The sequence below is a fragment of the Nilaparvata lugens genome, chromosome 10 (genome assembly GCF_014356525.2).
Source record: "Nilaparvata lugens isolate BPH chromosome 10, ASM1435652v1, whole genome shotgun sequence".
NCBI lineage: Eukaryota > Metazoa > Arthropoda > Insecta > Hemiptera > Delphacidae > Nilaparvata > Nilaparvata lugens.
In genome coordinates, this window is record NC_052513.1 from 33498965 (window position 1) to 33520529 (window position 21565).

Here is a 21565-nt window from a genome sequence, read left to right on the forward strand (position 1 = left end):
CTTTATCTGAACTTATGTAAAGTTCTAAACTCAACATAAAAGTCCATAATAGTCAAAACAGAAATTGCCCTTAATTTTTCGTTGTTTACCTTGCTGGGTTTAGGCTCAGAAATTGATAAAAAACAATACGATCAAACCATAAAAATATTGTTTAGTACACCGTGGTTTAAACTTTCATTACTCTATGTAATGCTCCAGGACACTTTCGGTACCCGTATGTAATACCAGCGGTGACACCAATAATTTCCTAGCGTAGTCTGGGCTGGTGTCTCAAGGCATGCACCGGTCACTACGGTGTTTTTACCGATATCCCTAGTGTAATAAGCGCAATAAAAACTATTGCCCCGTGATAATATAATTCCATACCAACTTGTATTGAATTAGAATGGTACTTGGTGTCCTTATGTAATACAAGTCTAAGACTAGGATTGGCAGTTCTCACAAACCAGCTTGGACTTGAACACGCGGACGGTCTTAATGCCAGACCAAATTAGCGTTTTTCGCTGTGGGACATCCCAATTAGTCCTGCCCTGTCAACTCTTAAAACGCTTCATATGGTCAGGCCCATTCCCTCAGCATTGTTAATCTTGCTCGAGTAACATAAGGAAACCATTCTGGTGTCCACCATCGATAGTGGGACACCAGAAACCAAGTGTCCTAGGGAGTCACGGTACATAAGTTATTACACATGCGCTATATAGGGACACCTATATTTTTGAGAGACCACTATAATATTTTTGCTGGCGACCACCATATCATTTTGATGGCAGGCTGGTGTCTCATATGGCTTTACACACGGACTCCAGCTGTATGAAGTCCCACTAGCTACTCAGCCTGGTGGTATCACATTGGGTCACCTGCGAGACACCAGTAGCCTATTTGTGCAAGTCATGGGGCATTAGTTCTTCGGTGATTATTATAATAATTACATATTATGTAAACCACTGGTGTCTAAGAATCATCACAAGGCATTGAACCAAATTGCTGCTATTACATACGGACACCAATGGTTTCTAACTGGTGTTCCAGCCTAGTATCTTAGTGTAATATGAACATAAGTTTGAGAAAATTCATTTTTTTCTTGCCTTGAGCTTGTGTAATGATGTTGAGAGGATGAGGTGGGTTCCTAACCACCGGGAAGAAAATTTTTAATGATATTTATAGGAGTCGGCTCTATAAGTGGTCATCCTTCCAAAGGGAGTGGAAGGTGCACGAAACTTGACTTATTTATACAGTAAAAGAAATACAGAAACTGTAAACTTATCTAATCGATAGCTTATTAGCTCGATCACGGAGCCAACCGTTTCCCTGTAAATTACAATACTAGAGTTTTTGAAATCCAGTCTACTACCACATACGATTATCACATACTTAGATCCTAGATGTTCTTGCTTATGCAAATCAATTATAAATAAATATGAAGCCAATAGATTTTCAAACATTTTATATTAAAAAATATATATCAGATACATAACAATATAATGTATTCCAAAAAACTTTGGAATGGTGGATTTCGGATGATAATGAGTATCGATTTAATACATAATATCATGAAATATATAACAAATTAAAAAAATATCTAAAGACTTCATTAAATTATTGCAATATATAATAATTAAAAATATAAATATATTGCATGTACGAGTACTATAGTAGCTGTGATAGTTTATAATTATGGGTTCGAGTATTATTTTGTAAAGATTTAAGAATAATAGTGATTTAAACAGTTTAAAACCCGTTCACTGCCAAGCGGCACAGATATATGCGTCATGCATATATCAAAAATATATAAAAAACACTCAATTTCTAATTACCAGTAATATTCTTGAAGCGAACTTTGTCAAATAAAATATGATGAAGCTCCTATCAACGCAGAAAATATAATAATCAGCCAGAATATGCAGAACCATAAACCATATACAGAACTTTATAGCTTCATTATACACCACAGTGTATAATTTAAGAAATTAAAGAGACCTTGGTGTTATCAGTGGCTCACAAAATTGTGCCGCAGGTCTATATTGATAGTACTGTTTGGAACATATATTATGTTCCATTGATGGAATTATTTCTTTATTACGGCAGTGAACAGTTAGTAAATATAATTTTGATAGTTACAATTTTCAGAACTCACCTTGTAGGCTATACGACTCAAAATGGAGTTATTAGCTAACTTAGTTACTTCACAATTATACTTCAAAACCTTGCACAATTGGTGGGAACGTCAATTCAACACTTCGATTACACATGTAATCTTTGAACGTAGATGGTGGTATATGTCCCTAAAATACAAGATTTAGCCCTGGTTGCACAGAAACTTGTTAAATTTTTATCGTGATTAAATGCCATGAGAACCAATAAGAACAGACTTCTCTAATTGAATCTCGTGACATTTAAACATGACTAAAATTTAACAGGCTTTTGTGCAATCGGGCCTAAAAGTTCTAGTTGAAATTTCAATTTATGGTATATTTATAACTTTAACAAGATAATATCTAATGGCATCCATTTATAGATAAATAATCATAAATTAATCTAAATAAATAACCTTAATAACTTTCTATTTCAGTGCAATCTTCGTTCATTTCTGCTTACCTGCAAATTTCAAACTAGTTAACAGATTACACGATCACACTGGTTTCAATATCTTTGAGAAATTTGATTACGGTACTTCTTCAGGCAATTATTGTGTGGTCCATGGAACTTAATTTAAATCTCATTAAATAATATCATATACTATTTTGTTATCACAACTATAATCCTAATTTATTCAGTAGTTCATTGTATACGTTTTGCTGGCTACCCTGTAAATGGCTTCTTCTTTTCAGATATTCCACTGTCCTTACCTGAAAAATAGAAACCAGAAAATTAAATATCATTAAAGAAAGGTTATTCACAGAAAAATAAAGACAGATTAGCCTACTCATTCAATCTGCAACATTTAAAAAGTCAAGAGAACACAAAAAGAAAACAGTTGTACAGTGTATTGATTGATGTAACGAGAAAATGTGATATTTTTCATGTTGATTGTCATTAAAACTAGTCTTAGAGACTAACCATTAATTTTCATTTCACTATAAGTCTTACACTATAAAAAACTATAAACTGACCCAAGTAGTTCTGAGATTATGAGAGGAATAAGAATGATAAAGTCTGCATAAAATGTAATATAAAACAAATATTACAATGTTTTTTCGAAGCAGTGTTTTTAAAATGAAAAACTGAGTAGAAACTCAATAATAAAAGAGAGCAGTACAAACTATATAGTCTGCACAAAATGTAATAGAAAACAAATATTACAAACAATGTTTTTTCAAAGCAGTGTTTTCAAAATGGAATACTGAGTAGAATATCAATAATAAAAAATTATGTATCATTTTGTATCAATAATATTGAAAATCTTAAAGCAATATTGATGAAACTTTGAAATACTTTTGTGTTTAGAAAAACTTTGAGTGTGTGGCTACTCACTGCAAGTTTAGGATCCAAGAGTCTATTTTTATTGGCCAAGTTCCACAGATTGAGCGCTAGAGTAGCAAGGCCGGGACTGGTAAGGTCGCCACGGATCACTATCCTTATAAACAGGTCGAACGCAAGTGCAGACTGCAAAAAACAAACAAACATTATTCAATAATGAGATTGAAACCAAATAATTTATTATATTTTCTACTTAAATGGTGGAGAATTATCAATTAGTAAATGGTTTCACCAACCTGACAAGTTACTGAGTAAGAAGAATAGAATAGAATAGAAAAGAATAGCTGCCTTAATTTTTACCTAGGAGGGCGGAGTTAGGGCGCAGCCGGCCCTCTCTTACACTCAACCCTCCAATATAACACTAAATAATTACTAGATTAAACAATGAAATTCAGAAAAAAATATATACAATATTACAAACAAGGTAAATAAATATTATTAAAATACAAAAATAATAATCAATGGAGAAAAAAAATAACGAAACTTACATTATAATTGAGATATAAATAGAAATTAAAGAATAAAAACTGAAAATAATACAATGTAACAAAAGAAGAAGTAGAAGTAGAAAAAAAAGAAAAAGAAGGAGGAGAAGATAAGGATGAATTGAATAAATGAAAGGAGAAGCAGAGGAAATTCATGTACAAGAACTTTAAAAATTTCAATTTGTTCATGTAAAAACAAAAAAAAACTAATGGAAAATGTAATATTATTTAAATGTAATGCATGTTTACTTTATGCTAAATGTAAAATATCATAAAATGAATAGTTCTACTCAGTTTGTTACTGAGTTGTTTTGGGGTTGTGCCTGTTGTTCTCTTCCAATCATAGTTGAATGATTTCTACCTATATAAATGAATAAATAAATTATTCTATAAAATTTGTTGAGTGAGAATTGATATTGTGGATTTTTTCCATCATTGAAAAAACACAGTTTTGTGAAACCTGTTTTTTCTCCCAATATCATTCTAATGTTTATTGCTTGCTGTACAAATGAAATAAAATTATTTTCGAAAAAACAGTTTTATTTTGTCACATCCACATTTATTAGACATTAATAGAGGACTGCAAGCAGTTTCGTGTTGAAACCAAAACATCTAGAATCTACAGCTGAAGATGTACATGCAGATGTGTTGGTTTCAAAACGAAACTGCAATCCTGTATTTTTGTCAAATAAAACTGTATTTTCAAAAAAGAGTTTGTACAGCAAGCACTAAACATTAGAATGATATTGGGAGAAAAAACAGGCTTCACTACTCTTCCATCGAATTATAACCATTCCAAATTAACTTCAGTCATGTTTTTACTTTTTTTCACGACTTTCTGTTCAAAACTGATAATTTAGAATTTAGAGCGATGAATTAAACTAAGTAAATTAATTACCACACTTAACAAATCATTACAAAATTGAAAATATTTCAAATTAACTGAGAAATTTTTAGGTGGACACATAGGCTACACACTCAAAATTAATAGATTAAAAAAATGAATTATAATTACGAATAAATGAGTGAATGAATATCTGAATAATTAATAAATAACCAACCTGCTTCTGCAGTTGGTCACTGCTGCCCAAAAACTTCAAATGTGTGAGAATTTCCTCCACCAGTCCAGAGCATACTGAATTTATTTCGGCAATAAATTTCGGATCCGATCCGTATAGCACATCGTTTGAATCGACTGAAAAATATACGAAACATAATAATATTAGACAGTAATTGTTGAGTTTCAATTTCAATTGATTCATAAAATGTTTGTATTATAAGCATTTGCTACAAAAAGGATAAATCTTTAACCTTTAGGTCGAATTATTGAGGATAAATAATAATGTAGTAATCAATGCATAAAAACTTGACCATAGTTATAAGTTGACCGTAATTTGTCAGCAAAAATTGACAGTCGGAAGGCTAAAATGTAAGTTATTTCTGTATCTAGAAACTTCATCCTCTAAACACGAACTACTCCCATATTAGATGAGACATTTTGGAGAAATATATAATGTACTTTTTCTGAAAATGATTTTAAAAGCACGAATTAGTTAGACTTACATTAGTTTTATGTAAAAAAATTTCAATACAAATAGAAGGTTGAGTACAAATTAAATAATTCTAAGTCTTTCAATGTGAAAATATGTTGCAGAAGAAAATAAAGATACAAATTGTCTCACCTTTTCTAATAGCATAGGGATATGTTTCTTGAGCAGCGGTGGAAAGCATATCTATGACATAGAGGTAAATTCTGATTCTAGCTGAACTGTTTTGTTCCCAGGTGTAGTGCTTGAGTACATTGAGCAAGCCTCTCAATAGATACAAAACTCCCAGTTGAGGACTGTCCTAAATTGGAGAAAGAATACAATAAAATGAATAAATGTATTATTTATTTCCTCAAAAACTCTATACAAATATTCACAACTGATTATGAATACATACTACCAACTGAATACGAGCGCCTACTCGTATTTACCTACTCGACTATGGCAAGTCATGTACTAAATTGGGTTAAAATCAAGCTTCAATCTAATAAAATCATCTTCATTGCCAAAATTTACAGAAATTATCATGACATCGATACGTCATCAATACAACACGATAACATCAACTGAAAACTATAGGACACAGCACAAGTTGTGAAAGTAAACTGTAATTTAAATAAATCTGTTGGCCACCACTTGGCAAGGAAAATTTTGGCCAAAATTTGATTGCCACAAATGAACTAAATTAACATAACATTTCATATTTTTCTTCAATTTCACGTTTCATTACTGAATATTTAGACTGATATGAAAATTGTTATAAAACTGATATAAAATTGTTTATATATATTATCTAATTTTTTTACTTTCCTTGCCCTCTTGCCCTACCTGTTCTATCGTAATGTGTAATATTTAGATACGGTGACTGTCAAATACATTACAAATATTAATTGACAGTACTTGAAGCCAGAAAATGATATTACTAACCGGTACAATGAGAAGGAGTGATAGGAAGTGGCTGATGTATGAAGTGAGATAGGGTTCTGAGCTGCGCATCTTGCCGTCGACTTCAATAGAGGTAGGAAGCTCCGGAACGAGGCTTAGGGCTGCTTTCAAGCACGCATCCGCTGAAATACAACAAATAAAATTTTAATTTTTCATTACGATAAAAAAACACAGATAAAGTTTATACAATATTACAACAAAGCAAACAAACAAATGAAACTAAAGCTAATGAAATTGACGTACACCTTTGTCCTTCTTGAAGCAAACTAGGATATCAACTTGGACATATCTATAATTTTTCCACATCATCAATGAGGGAATATCAAGGTAATTATGAAAAGAATAATTCGGGTGCAATATAAGCCTACCGTGAAGAATATTATAATGGAGAATCAAATTAAGAATTGTAATTAGATGCTAATGTTGATAAAAACGACTTTGAAATTGTCACAGTCACCTTTTTAATGACATTTCTTTGAGTAACTACATTCCCTTATCACACTCTAGCGTTGTATCTATTCCTAGTGATTTTACTAGAAATTGAGATAGAAATAGAAATTTAAATTTATTCATAACATTGACGATTTACAAACAAAAATAAATTAACTTAACAAATCAGTTCAATAATTTTGAAAAAATAAAAAAACTAAAATGCATAATAAAATATTATCTTCTAATTCTATTTATATAAATGAAAATAATTAAAAACTAACAAAAACATTATGATGTAACGTCAGAGTTATGATAAGTTACTTCATATTAGCTATTAGCATATCAGCAATTAGCTGAGTTGAAGTTACCTACCTACTCTTAAAATTAAACTATTTGACCTTTGCAAGAGACAGAAGCCTCAAAAAAAATTAACAGAAAATCTTTGTCTATTCACAGAAAACGAATTGAAAGGAGTGAACATTACAGAATTATTAGAACATTACTATAGATTGAGGTTACTATAGAGAAACTGGGTTTTCAAAAATGCTTCCTTAAATAAGAGTTTGTGACGATATCAAGTAGTTTTTCTATTTTTGATAACTACCACATCATGACCACTAGCGTTGTAGTTTCTTGTTTTAGGACACCTGTATGAATAGCAAAAAATATGTTCATGTCCTTTATTTCAATAAAGAAAGTTTTATAACACAGTCACTAATACCCTTTTTATCTATATATATATATATATATATATATATATATATATATATATATATATATATAATATATATATATATAAAAGCGAAATGGCACTCACTGACTGACTGACTGACTGACTCACTCACTCACTCGCAGAACTAAAAATCTACCGGACCAAAAACGTTCAAATTTGGTAGGTATGTTCAGTTGGCCCTTTAGAGGCCCAATAAGAAATATTTTGGCAATATTTTAACTCTAAGGGTGGTTTTTAAGGATTTAAAGTTCGTCTTTTAGCATGTATATTCTTCTTATTCTCTTAATTATAATTGAAAAATGGCCATACCATATGTTAACATAGAACTATAATGTAGAGAGAGTACCTCTTCGAAACAGTTGTTAACTGGTAACTAAATTAATAATTTTGTCAGGTTGACATTAAGTTGAGTTGACTTTGTTAGGTTGGCACCAAGTTGAAGATTGAAATGCATTTATCGCGGAAAAATTGATTGGGCACTGCTACTTCAATCAGAGCTATTCCTGGATATATTATATTACTAGCCGTCAGGCTCGCTTCGCTCGCCATATCCGTTTAGCCAGTCTGTACCCCCGACTGGATCGTCCTAACATATGTTAAAAATGCTCAAATGGAAAATTCAGGCGAGCGAAGCGAGCCTGCTGATCTCATTTTTGGACAATCCAGTCGGGGTCCAGGGGGCGGAGCCCCCTGGCTAGACGGATATGGCGAGCGAAGCGAGCCTGACTGCTAGTTTTAAAATAATTACAAGAAATTCATTTATTCTTCAAGAATAAATTACAACATAGGAAAGGGTACTGTTCATTTTATTTAATGAAATTATCTAACTCCTCACCCTGGCCGAGACATTGGTTCATGAGAGCCACTTCCGCCGACAACAGGTACAGCTGCAGTCGCGTGTATTCGGAGAATATGGAAGGAATTGTGATGTAGCAGTAGGCGGCGCATGCGCGTACGAAAGAGGCCGTCTTGCGGGTGTGGTGGCCGCGAACTATTCGACCCGTGTTCACCGACAGCTTGTTCACACACTGTAACAGACAACAATTTAATTTTTTTCGTCATAATTACATTAACTACAATTTCCTCTGATTTGAAATGAAATTAATTTACATTACCTACAATTTCTTCTGATTTAAAATACCTTTAACAATAAGTATCCTAGTTATATCGCATTTTAAATGAAAAATTACGTTTTTGGCATATTTTTCCGTTATCACAACAATCATTAAAGTTACATACATGATACAGATACAGTTCTTTTAATTGGCTTTACTCGCTAATACCTGGCGCACACCAACGCGAAAGTTTTGTTGCGGTGCGAATTCAATTCGCAGAACTTGCCTTGCGGAAATTTAATACTATTGCGGTGTATGTGCTGGCGCAAACCAATGCGTTGCGAAATATTCCCTTGCGAATAATTCGCAGCTTTTGCTACATGCAGCATTTGCAGCGCTTTTTCGTGTTGCGAATTTTGTGGCGAGTTCTGGAAGTACACTACTTTCGTCTGCCTTGTAAACAACATAATATAAGTCAAATCGAATATTCCCGCGCTCCACATTGCGATTATTTCGCTTCCCAGTGTGCGTGCCCCAATATTTTGCAACGAAAACTTCGTTTGGAAACCGCAGTCTGAATTCTTGAAAATTCCGCAATAAATTTTTACGCATCGGTGTGTGCATACCTTAAATTGGATTTTCTAGCTAATTTCGCTTAAGAAGTTATCATTCAAGTATACTCATGAGGCTGACACAATAATGTATAAAATTGAAAATTCGGAGCAATGTGCAGCACAGTACTTCTAATTGGCTTTATTCGATTTCCTAGCTCATTTCACAAAAAAAGTTATTATTCAAGTTTACTCATGAGGCTGACACAAATTTATAAAATCGAAACTTTGGAGAAAAAATGTCCAATCTTCAGCCATTATTCGTGGTTAAGTGGTAGAGTAAACATTCATAAACGATAATTAAATATATTATTAACACATTCGATTAATGCTTGAAGCAATTTACCTGTACAAGGGTTGTGTGAACAGAGTCGAGATTTGTGAAGGCGGCTCTAGCCTCGACAAAGTAGCTCAGCTGTTGTTCCAAGTCTTGCCCGAAGTTCACTTGTCTCACCAGTTGTGAGATCAGCAGACCTATTTGGCGCTTCTCATCTTCCACTGTCAGTACACTGAAAGTTAATAAATATTATTAATATTATATCAAACAATTGAACCTACAATCATTAAACCGACGACTTTCCATCTTAATAAAATAATAGTATATTTTTTCAAATACATTGCAATCTAGTCGAAGAAGAGTAATGAGCATTTTTTCTAATATAATAGAGGGTTAAATAATGAATAAGATAGGTAGTACCATGGCTTACTTTGGTTAGTATTACCTATCTATAGTAGGCTGTGGTAGTACTCAATGCAATGCAAGTGAAATCATTACTTCTAATAAATAACAAATATCAAGTCAATAAATAGTTGGCTAAGGTTGTTGAACGGTTAATTCCATTAAACACATAATAGATACTTACTATCAAAAAATAGATAATGAACACTGATGAACATATCAGCTACTGAAAAACTTATCAAACATTTCTGACATGAGGACAACACTAAATATGGTAAACAAAAAATACTTCCTGGACACAAACGTATATACTATAGTGAGGTCCACGTTATAATGGCAGTGTGTGATTCGCAATGGTGTTGCTATCTTTGTCTATCGTTCAACAAAGCAGATAGCGCTATCTCTTTCACGCATTGCGATGTTGCCACATAGTTTATCAACAATGTAGAAATTCCACCAATTGACAAAATATTTAATCTAAATCAAGAAAATGTATTATCACATCTTTAAAAAATATATTTTCTTGACAAATAAAATATGATTAACTATTTTTAACAATAATGAACAGTTAAATTCATCAGATATACCAGTATCAGCTGTTTGGGTGGCAAGGCTGAGATCTGGCAATCCTTTCCTCCTATCTTCCTACACTGCCATTATAACGTGGACTTCACTATAGCTATTTTTCAGCTACTGGTTTCCAATAAACCATTTCAGTATAGAATATTCATTATGTTTTCATTTCATCGATTACTTTCTCTCCTCTTTCTTGTGATGTTTCTTTCAATAATTTATGAATAATAATTTACAGTCGTTAGGTCATGTCAGAGGTTCTGAAATTGAGCAGGTGCGACCTGAAAACTCTGACACCAGACCCAGCCAGTTCACTCGATATTATTATTATTACTATTATAGAGTAATAAATGATAACTTAAATAAAGATATTGAGTAAAGGAGATAGATTTAGAAAATATTGAATGAAAGAGCTAGATTTAGAAGCACCAACCTGACGGAATCATGCATGCCTCGGCACACAAACATGAGCGCGTCAATGACAATGGGATCGTTGGACAGCTGGTTGGAGCCACGTGACATGTAGGCCGCCATGATGCTTTTGCACACGTTCACCTTGATCGTCTCCCCGTGGAACATGTCGATCAGCGGCAGGAACTTGTCCATGCTGAACAGACTCTCGAAATCGGCGCAGTGAGTCACCACCTTCAAAAAAGCAGATTAATTTATTACACAAAAACATTTGTACGAAACATAAATGTAGTCACTATTATATAATCATCAATTGATAATAATTTTTATTGTTTTTCCAATAATTAGCAGTCCTAAAAGAAAAAGTAAATACAGTAATCACTGTGAATAGGGGATAATAAGGGTCATGAAATGTATGCGCAGGTGCTAAATCACTACGGTGATAATTTTTCTCCCTATAAGAGAAGTCACTTTGCTCTATAGCTATAGGGAATAAAGTAACCACACTTGAATAACATCTCTGGGTGGCATCTTTGTGAATATATGCGACTCATGATTTGCTGACTGAGGGTCTGCAATTGGAGATAGTTAGCTTGATTACCGCATGATTAACTTGATTATGTTGATACCGCTTGGTAGCTTGATTATGTTGATACCGCTTGGTAGCTTGATTATGTTGGAACAAGTCTTTTGAATCTGGAATTAGTTTTTTCAATATGCTACAATATAAAATAAGAAGGCTGCCTCAGATGGGGTTTAAGAAGCGGTTACAGTCATGGTTTGTCTCCAATCCATTCTATTCCATTAGGGAGTTTAAAGAATCTGACCCACCTCTATATGATTTCCTTTGCACATGACCAGTACCGTCATTGACTGTGATAATAGTTTTGTTTTATTCTCAGGATTCATTGTTAGTAAGATTAAAATATTTTGATGCTTGTTAGTCTGTTATTTGAAGTTGAGTGATCATTTTATGAAATTTAAAATAAGTGTTTTGTTATTTGTGCAATTGTTGAAAAAACCGAATAGTTTTAATGCCAGAGCCTGCTTTTGAATTGCATGGTTTGTATTAACTTTCTATTTATATTTTTATTAGTTATCGTATTTGTAATGAAAACACTGGGATGTTGTCAGAAATATAATTAATTTATTGCAAATTATATACATTTTTCAAAACCAATGATGTCATCTTCAGTGTGTCGAAGACACAGTCACAGTGTGAATTCAATCAGACACTGAACATGACACCATTAGTGTTGGAAAATGTATATAATTCTGCAATAAATTAGTGATATTTCTGATAACATAACATTGTTTTCATTATGGATCACAACATCTCACCAACAGCAGTGATTATATTTAAATAAAAATATAAATCTGAGTAGACTTTTAAATTATTTAGTTTAGTGACAAAATAATTTAAAAGGGTACTCGGATTTATATTTTTATTTATATTAAAAGAAGTCCAAGAGAAAAAATACAGTAATTATATTTCAAGATATTGTCAAATTTCACTATAATATTTATTAGAAACTTTAAAAACAGTAGCTGTTTTTAATAAATATTATAGTGAAATTTGACAATATCTTTGTTTTATTATTATGGAGAGATTTCACAACATTACCATAATTTCTACTAATTTTAATAATTATATTTGTATTTGAAATCTCATTATACTGACATAGCCTAGTGTATTGAAAAGAGAATATAGTGTATTCTATGTATTTTCTGACTGAAATAAAATAATTGAATCATCAAAAGAGTAGGCTACAGTAAAGCAACACTCACCTTATCAACAATGTTCAACAACTGAGGGTAGAACTGTTCGTAGACTCGGTTCGGTGTCATGTGTTGTATGATGTCTCCCAAAAAAATATTGATCTCATGGTTGGAGAAATGGGTGACGACGAAATGCGCCCACACCTCCGCACAAGCTATATACTGGGAGGGCTGTTCCAATTTCGAAATCACCTTCCACACCTCGTTCAGTACCTGGAGCGGTGACTCTGTTTCAGCGACACTCAAACAGTTGCCCAAACTTTTGAACAACAGATACTGAGGGTAGCCCTCTGTGTTACAAGCTGATATTAATTCGATAAAGTACAACGCTCTGGAACTTATGTAGGAGGGTCTGAACGAGGTCATCACAGTATTCAAGAGTAGCGCACTGTTGCCTTTATGGTAGCAGCGACTTAGAATTTCAACTAGTAGAGATTCGGGGGCGTTGTGAGCTAAACCTTGCACGATCCACTCCAGGGCGGGGGTGTAAAGGTGGAGGTAGGTGCACATGTCGACTTTCTGCGTGTTCAGTACGGATCTCACCGGTCCACTGAATAACTGATGGTAGGTAGCTAAGAAATCGTAGAAGTTCTCCTTCAAAAACTGACGGTTGATTGTTGAAACACTCATACCAACTCTACAGAGATAACATCGGGCGTATACAGCTACCAACGGATCACCGATACCTCTCACCATCTTTGTCAACCTGGTCAACGCATCGGAAAACTCAGCTTTCGTTAGAAAACTGTACGTTTTCAGTATGGAGGCTTCGACGTACAACCGACGAACCAGTTCACGGATCGAGGAGCACTTGTAAAACCAGTTCGAACAGATCTCTTTAGCTTCTTCGGGGATCATATCGGGTGTGAAATTGTCAGGTAAACCGGTTGAACCTTTCCTACCAGCCGTGATCTTACTCTCCGCTTTAGCTTTGATGCGATCGTAGACGAGTTTGCCGAAAATGTCTAGAATGTCTGTGATGAGGACGAATTTGCTGGGGTAGAATCGGATGACGGAAGTGTCCTCCAGAAGGGCCGAGCATTGTATGGCGATGCGGAGTGCGTTGACACGGGAGTCCTTCTCCCAGTTGAGAACCAGTTCTTTGTTGAGTTGTTCGATGCGGGTGATGTACTCCTGTTGGCTGAGGTTGCCCAGTTCTCTCATGGATCCATCGTCGTAGTCGTCCAGTTGCTCGAGACGCGTGCGAACTACTGAGCTCACTGAGCTTTGCGGTCTTACAACTGCAAATAAAACAGAAATGAATATATTACAGTAATAAATATTGACAATTAGGTTATAATGTTTGATATGTTTCATTTGAGAAAACAATGTTATTTTACTCATGGTGATGATGTTCATTTCCATAATACCAGGAATAAACACTTGTTGAGAGATGAGATGCATCGCTCCACATTCTATAAGGCTGGTTACAGAGCTCGACCGACCGTCAGTGCGTATGCACCATCCAGACCATACATCAGTTTTTCTGACTCACAAAATGGACGCCTTTGCAGATTGTTCAATTGCAGCTTATTATCTTCGTAAACGAAAGATTAAAAGACGTAGATATCAAGTTCACCCGATGTTTGCCCAAACAGCATTTCAAAGGGAATTTAGTACCATTAAATACATCATTGCTTGGGGATGAAGATACATTTTTTAACTACCTCAGAATGTCCATCAGAAATTTTGATGAGTTATTTCGAGCTTGTATCACCATTGGGAATACTTGCAGTCACTTTAATCTACGGATCAAATAAATGTAAATAATATTAATAATATATGAGTTTTCCAATAAAAAATTTAGAAATGATTGAAGTATAGAAAACTCTGAATTCAAATATGACACTATTAATTGAATTCATTCATTATGCTAATCAATTCAATATCAGCTGATTGTCGGTCAGAGGTGTCAGCACATTGGTTATGTTGCGGGGTTACTGATCAGTACAGCTCTGAAAGCTTCTATTTGTTTCAATAGCGCGTCAGTCGACCGATGGAACGGATGCGCACGAGCTCGACCGATGGTTTTCGTACGCAGTATAAAACGCATGGTCCTGACCGTGCGCATGCGTGCAGTCAGTCCTGCTCTGTACGGATACATGGAATATCTATTGAAAAGACAAGCGCGACTGACGTACGCACTGACGGTCGGTCAAGCTCTGTAACCGGCCTATGAGAGGCGTCAGAAGCTCTGGCATCAAATTATATAATATTTTACCTGATTTCATGAAGAATATGAATTAAAGCGACTTTAGATCTCAATTAACGATCGATTTCTCCAAGAGTGTTTTCTACACAAAGGAAGAGTACATTCAACATTACTCCACATGAATTGTAAAATGCTTTCTTTCCCTGTGTATTGTATTTGTTACTGTGGGCTGTGTCTTTTTTTGTTCGACCATTTCGATTTTTTGACAAGTTCCTAATCCTCTGTTTAGGTGAGCAGTGGATGCTATTTAATCTATCTAATCAGCCACAAATGCAAAAAATTGTATTTATTGTAACTAAGAAAAACTCCCATCCGATGGCTACTATGCCATCGCTCGCCTTCACTCCGATTTTTGTCGAGACAAGCAAAGGCAAAACAAGTGAAGGCGAGTGTCTCCCTACCACTGAGCTTGATGTGGGGCGCTCGTTTTTTGGTCACATTGCAGTGTCGATGGCAAGACCAACGCAAACCACTCTTGTTACCTGAATTACTTTCTTCTTTTCCATTACCAGCAAGGCCGGATGCCATACGGCCAGACATTTGGCAAGCGACTTGCCAAAAGTGTGTCCTAGGCATCAGATAAGTGCTAATAAGATAATTTTCAGGTAAAAATGGTTACCTTTCTCTCCCGCTGCGAGAAAACTAGAAACCATGGATAACTTTTCAGATGTGGTGAATTTATTGAGGATAACCGCTCGTCTTGTATGCCAAGGCTCCATGTATTCATCAGATGAAGATGACGACACTTTTGTACTAGGCGAGTCAGATGTATCCCACTGTGAAAATAAGGTCAAAGAAAATTAATCACAAACTTAGACTCAATTGTTAGTTAGTGTTCAATTGATAGTTATTTTAAAATAAAAATAATTGGCACACATTGTTTCATGTCGGAAAAATTTGTGTATTAACACCAATGGTGGATTAAGAAGACATGTGAAACTAAATTACAGAACCTGATTCTTATCCATACCAAAACTATAAAGGAGGTTTTTGAAAAGTCGCGCATATTGTTTAAAAAGTATTTTTTTAAGCAAGCGGCGCTACACTACAAGAGGCAGTCTTGTCTTTTATTTGAGAAACAACTTAAAAAAAGTGTCAGTTTTTAGCAAAATTGATATTTTACAACGTTCTAGATAATGAATATTTTTTATGATTAATAATAAAATATTTTAAAATATAATTTATAATATAATATTATATAATGAATATCTTTACATGTTAGTCATCAAATCATTAATTTATCATGAGTATTTGAAAGAAAAATTGGTCAAGTCACTCTACATTAATTAATTAATAATTTAATAATTTTATTCATGGAGGCAACAGGTAAAAACCCATTTTGCCTCCTTCACACATTAAAATCATACACTATCCAAAAATGTATTTTAAGAATTAAGTATGAAGAAATGTTAAAAAAAGAAGATTAACGGATTAAATTGAAAATTTATTTCTTAATTTCAATTAACTTACAATGTTAACAATTCGGTAAGAGATTAAAATTAGACCGAATGAAAATGTGAACAATCTTACCGCATCTGTAGTTAAAGGGTCTTTAGCGAACTGTGATAGTGGATCTGATCCATCCAATGCTGCCCCTAGGGGGTCCATCACAAGAGAAGGAGTAGGAGTGGAAGATCCGGTTCCCACACGTTTAGAGGCTCCTCTCGTTTCACTAACCTGGAAAATATAGAAAATGATAAATAGAAATTAAATATAATAGATGCAAATTTATGAAAATGAGTTATAAGAAACTTAGTTTCATCTTCTCTACCTCTATCAGTAATCAATCAATGAATTTAAATGCATCTAACAGCCATTTTAGAATGTTGGTGTGTGTGTATGTGTGTGGTGTGTGTGTGGCTGTCTTCCCCCTCCCTGTATGTGTGAGTTGTATGTGTGTAGTTGTGCTACAATATTTCTATGATTGAATAATAATTTCTATTATTTAACATATCATAATTCAATTTACTTCTTTATTTAAGTTATTCTTTTCATTTCAATACAATGTACCTAGCCAAATCTAATTTCCAGGAATTTCTCTAAAGTTATAATAATTAAAATAATGTAATCACGAACTCAAACAACTCACAAACAGACCTGCGTGTCCATGTGAGTGTTGTTTCAATTATATCTTTTTATATATTGTTTATACTGTAAATGTTGGAAACAAATAAATTTGATTTGATTTGATTTGAAAGAATAAGATAGCATCAATAGAGTATCACACAATAATTTATACATGATTATTGTAAATATTTTTTCATTTCTTCTTCCTGTATGGCGCTACATCCCATGGTGAGACTCGGCCTCCGCAACTATCAACCTCCACGTATCTCTATCGTGAAAATGCCTCTCCATCCCCTCGCTCCCAAACATTATTCAACACTTCATCCAGCCATATTTTTCTGAGTCTCCCTCTTTGTCTCCTATTGTGTAGCCTTTCCCGCGTCACAATTTTAGGGATTCTGCCTGCAGTCATCCTCTCCACATGACCCAACCACCTGATTCTTTGAGCCTTTATGATGAATCGAACTATGGTCTGACCTTTCCTCAAGTCTTCCAATTCATTGCTGGAACGGATTCGCCATTCCAACCCTTGTCGAACTGGGCCATACATTTTCCGCAGTATTCTTCTTTCAAAGACATGAAGTTTGTTTTTCCCTTTTTTTGTGTAGTTGAGAAGTTGATATTGTGGTAATTATTCATATTAAATATAAATACTAAGAAATTGTCAAAAACCACAGATTTATTGATACTTAGAAAGACCGGTTTCGGTTGTTACACCATTGACAATCTCTGATAAACTAAAACTAAAGACAAGAGCAGCAGAATTCATACTAGTAGGCGAGTACTGCTATTGGTGAAGGGCATGAACGCCTACCATTGGCCCAGCTAGACAGTCTCCTCCCACTTAACGGTGTCACAAAATGGCGGTTTAAGCAACATACTCGCCATAATAACAAAATTTAAGAGGAGACTGTCTAGCTGGGCCAATGGCAGGCATTCATGCCCTTGACCAATAGCAGTACTCGCCTACTAGTATAAATTTTGCTACTCTTGTATTTAGTTTTAGTTTAACAGAGATTGACAATGGTGTAACAACCGAAACTGGTCTTTCTAAGTATCAATAAATCTAAGGTTTTTGACAATTTTTTAGTATTTTTATTTAAAGTTTGTTTTTATCCTTTTCCGTCATTGTCCACGTCTCCGAGCCATAGGTCACTACCGGGCGTAGCAATCTGAGGTATAATTTTATTTTGGTTTCTCTGCTCCTGAGTAATGAAGCTCCTGAATAAGCTTGCATTTGCGTAAAATGTTCTATTTCCAGCTTGGATTCTTTCACAGATGGTCTCACTCATTTCGTTTCTCTTATTCAGTGTTGCTCCAAGATACTTGAATGATGCTAATCCCTCTATTTCATTCCTGTCTATAACTAAATTCCTAGGAGCTCTTCTTCCAGGTAATGCTGCTACATGCTAGTATTTAGTTTTTGCAGTGTAAACCTTCAAGCCTATCTTTTCTGCGTCTTGTTCCACATTCCTGAAGATTTCCTTTAGTACTGAGGTATCTCTAGCTAATATTGCCACATCATCAGCATAGGCACATATTTGAGTTGCTTTAATTCGGCATTGCGATACTTCAATAGGTTGCCTACAGGAGTAAAACAGTTGAATTTAAGAGCGTTCCAGAAAGTTGTATCCAAGCACTTAAAAAGCAAGGCGTACTACAGTGTTAGTGAATATATATGAGTGATGATTTGTCGGAAAAGCTGTCTTGCTAAACATGCCTTATGTATGTTTTTGTTTTGTGTATTGTATTTCATGTTTTTGACGCCATCGATCCCATATTATGGGTAAAAGAAAGGAAAGAGGGCGCCCCCCTGGTCTAGAGTCTTCAATAAACTGTGCAAAGCAATATTGAAAAGAGTCGCCGACAAGCTATCTCCTTTTTTCACTCATTTTTTCATTAAGTTTATTCTTTAATGCTGATGATGCCCAAATGTGCGTGTTCCTTGTGCTACAGTAATAACATTTCCATTAAGTTATTTTGTAATTAATAAAGTAGCGGTGTGGAACATTTCAAGCTTACCGTTATCGTCATTGGTTTCAAGGGATGGTCCAACACCTCTTCAGAAGGGAGTTTCTTTTTAGGGACTGGAGGAGCAATTCGGCACGCCCTGTAAGAAGGAGAAAAAATAAAAACGTTTTTGACAAATATATTACAGTATGGGTTTTGGTATTGGTAGATAACTAATTTGAAAATGTTGGTTGGTTGAAATGCTACTAAAAATTGACAAATAGCCTACACGATAGTGTACAAAATAATTCTATAAGTTTGAATGAAAGACAATAGTGATAATACTCCTAAAGGGAGGTAGGTGTCCTCATCATATATAGCGTGTACTATCATGTCAGGGGCCTGAAAATTTCAAAAACTCAGGACATATTTGGCCTATCAACATTTGTATTGAAAGACACCATTGATCCCATCGCAGAGCAAATGGCTACAGCAGTCAATCATTGCTTCAGATTAGGAGTTTTCCCTGACACATTAAAACTAGCAAGGACTCTGCCAATTCATAAGAAAGGAAATACAGAACTTCCATCAAACTTCAGACCTATTTCCATAGTACCTACATTGTCCAAAGTTATTGAAACCGAGATGAAGCAGCAAATCACAAACTTCTTTGTGAGAAACAACCTCCTCAACCAGGCCCAACATGGTTTTAGAGGTGGTCGTTCAACTGCTAGTGCACTTATGTCCCTGACAGAAAAAATACATTCAGCTTTCGAGTATGGAGATTTCCTTTCAATCACGCTTTGCGACCTGAGCAAGGCGTTCGACTGTGTGCCTCATGGCATACTTGTCAAGAAGCTGGAGAAGTATGGTGTACAGGGAATAGTACTGAACACACTAAGAAGCTACCTAAAAAATAGAAGGCAAGTGGTCTCACTTGAGGAAGCCTCATCAGGCATTAAAAATGTGGATCATGGTGAGCCACAGGGCTCAGTGTTGGGTCCCCTGCTTTTCATCTTGCTTATGAATGACTTCCCAAACAATGAGAGCTTCATACTATTTGCAGATGATACCACATTGACTGCTAGAGGTAAAACTGTGAAAGAAGCGGTGGAAAGATCAGTTCTCCAACTAAATGTCGCCAGGACCTGGTTTGCAGCAAACAAGCTGATGCTAAATGACGAGAAAACAAACTTACTGGTCTGTTCCCTAAAGAGGACAACATTGGAGGCAGAGCCTGTAAAGTTCCTGGGCTCCTGGATAGACAGCAGGTTACGATGGAGCTGCCATGTGACAGAAGTCTGCAAGAGATTGTCCAGGGTGATATACCTTCTTAGGAAGCTGAGACATATTGTCTGCAGAGACTACCTGTTATCAGCTTACCATTCCCTGTTTCACAGTCACATCGGATATGGACTACTGCTGTGGGGACACGCACCTTCTTGTCACGATGTGCTACTACTGCAAAAGAAGGCAATCAGAATCATCTCTTTTGCAGGACATAGAGATCATTGTAGGCCACTTTCCAAGGAACTGAAAATTCTCACCATATACAGTCAGTATGTTCTGTCCTCCTTGATCTATGTCAGGGACAATCAGCATAAGTTGGTGAGAAGAAACGAAATTCACAGCCACAACACTCGCCATGCTACCAATCTGGAAGTTCCTCGCAGCCGGTTGGCCAGCACGCAGAGAAGTTTTCCATCAGCTGCACTAAGATTTTATAACAGACTCCCAATTAAAGTGAGAAATAAATCTCGCACTAGATTCTGCTCTCTCATCAGACAGGCATTAATGAATATACCAATTTATTCATTGACTGAGCTGGCTGAGGAGCCACTATTTTTAAACTGTTTTATTCATTGACTGAGCTGGCTGAGGAGCCACTATTTTAAAAATATTTCAAAACCTTTGACACAGTCTGTCTGGTACCCCCAGTCAAGGACGAAGACATCAAGTATCAAGTAAGTAAGTAAGTATCAAGTATGTATGTCCATAATATTTATATCCTTATGTGTTTATGTCTGACGCAAATAGAGGATAACAAGGAGGACTGGATAAGAAAAGAAGAAACACATGTTGATAAAACATAAAAAGTGTTGAAACATTAAAAAAGAGAAACATTGGAAGGATCTAGATGTAAGCCACAAAGAGGAAGATAGATTATCTGGATTAGGGAGTAAAATTTGTAAAATTAGTATTTAACCAACCATGGTGTTCAGTTGTTGTTATGTAACATAAATTATTGGTTCATTATAGAGTCAATTTCATAAATAGAGGATAGATGAAGGATTAATACAATGCGCATGGAGATAATTCTACTTTTCTGCACATCTAATAATAGGGCTGCATAAAAATTAAGCAAATAACCGGAACGTAAACGTATTGTCAAAATAGATTAATTTAGTAAACTAATTACCATTCCCAGGATGATTGAGGGCGTGGGGTTGACATGATGAATGTTGAAGTAGTCAAAACATGAATCAAAAAATGTTTTTCAATCGCATAAACATAATGAAAAATTAACAATAATTGCAATGATAATATTCAATGAATGATAATCGAACATAACCTCAAACACAATGTCATCAATTGAATATCGAGATATC

The 21565-nt window shown here is 34.9% G+C and overlaps 1 protein-coding gene across 1 annotated transcript; it reads right to left on the reverse strand.

Annotated features, from left to right (window-relative positions):
- Window positions 1-1429: 1429 nt before the first annotated feature.
- On the reverse strand, window positions 1430-21557 carry LOC111049548 (VPS35 endosomal protein-sorting factor-like). The gene is made up of 13 exons (XM_039436684.1): window positions 21376-21557; window positions 19029-19116; window positions 16470-16616; window positions 15559-15715; window positions 12737-13968; window positions 10971-11182; window positions 9632-9794; window positions 8455-8647; window positions 6437-6576; window positions 5645-5810; window positions 5024-5157; window positions 3472-3603; window positions 1430-2846 (listed from the first exon to the last, which is right to left on the reverse strand). The coding sequence occupies exons 1-13, from the start codon at window positions 21408-21410 to the stop codon at window positions 2754-2756; spliced, it is 2892 nt and encodes a 963-aa protein (XP_039292618.1). The 5' UTR covers window positions 21411-21557; the 3' UTR covers window positions 1430-2753.
- Window positions 21558-21565: the final 8 nt, after the last annotated feature.

Bases quoted from the DNA above. Each gene is read 5' to 3' on its own strand.
- LOC111049548 (XM_039436684.1), bottom strand. From the start codon at position 21,410: ATGTCAACCCCACGCCCTCAATCATCCTGGGAATG. The intron at 15,716-16,469 runs GTAAGATTGTTC...TTATTTTCACAG, and splicing joins ACCCTTTAACTACAGATGCG to TGGGATACATCTGACTCGCC. The intron at 5,158-5,644 runs GTGAGACAATTT...TATATTTTTCAG, and splicing joins TCCCTATGCTATTAGAAAAG to TCGATTCAAACGATGTGCTA.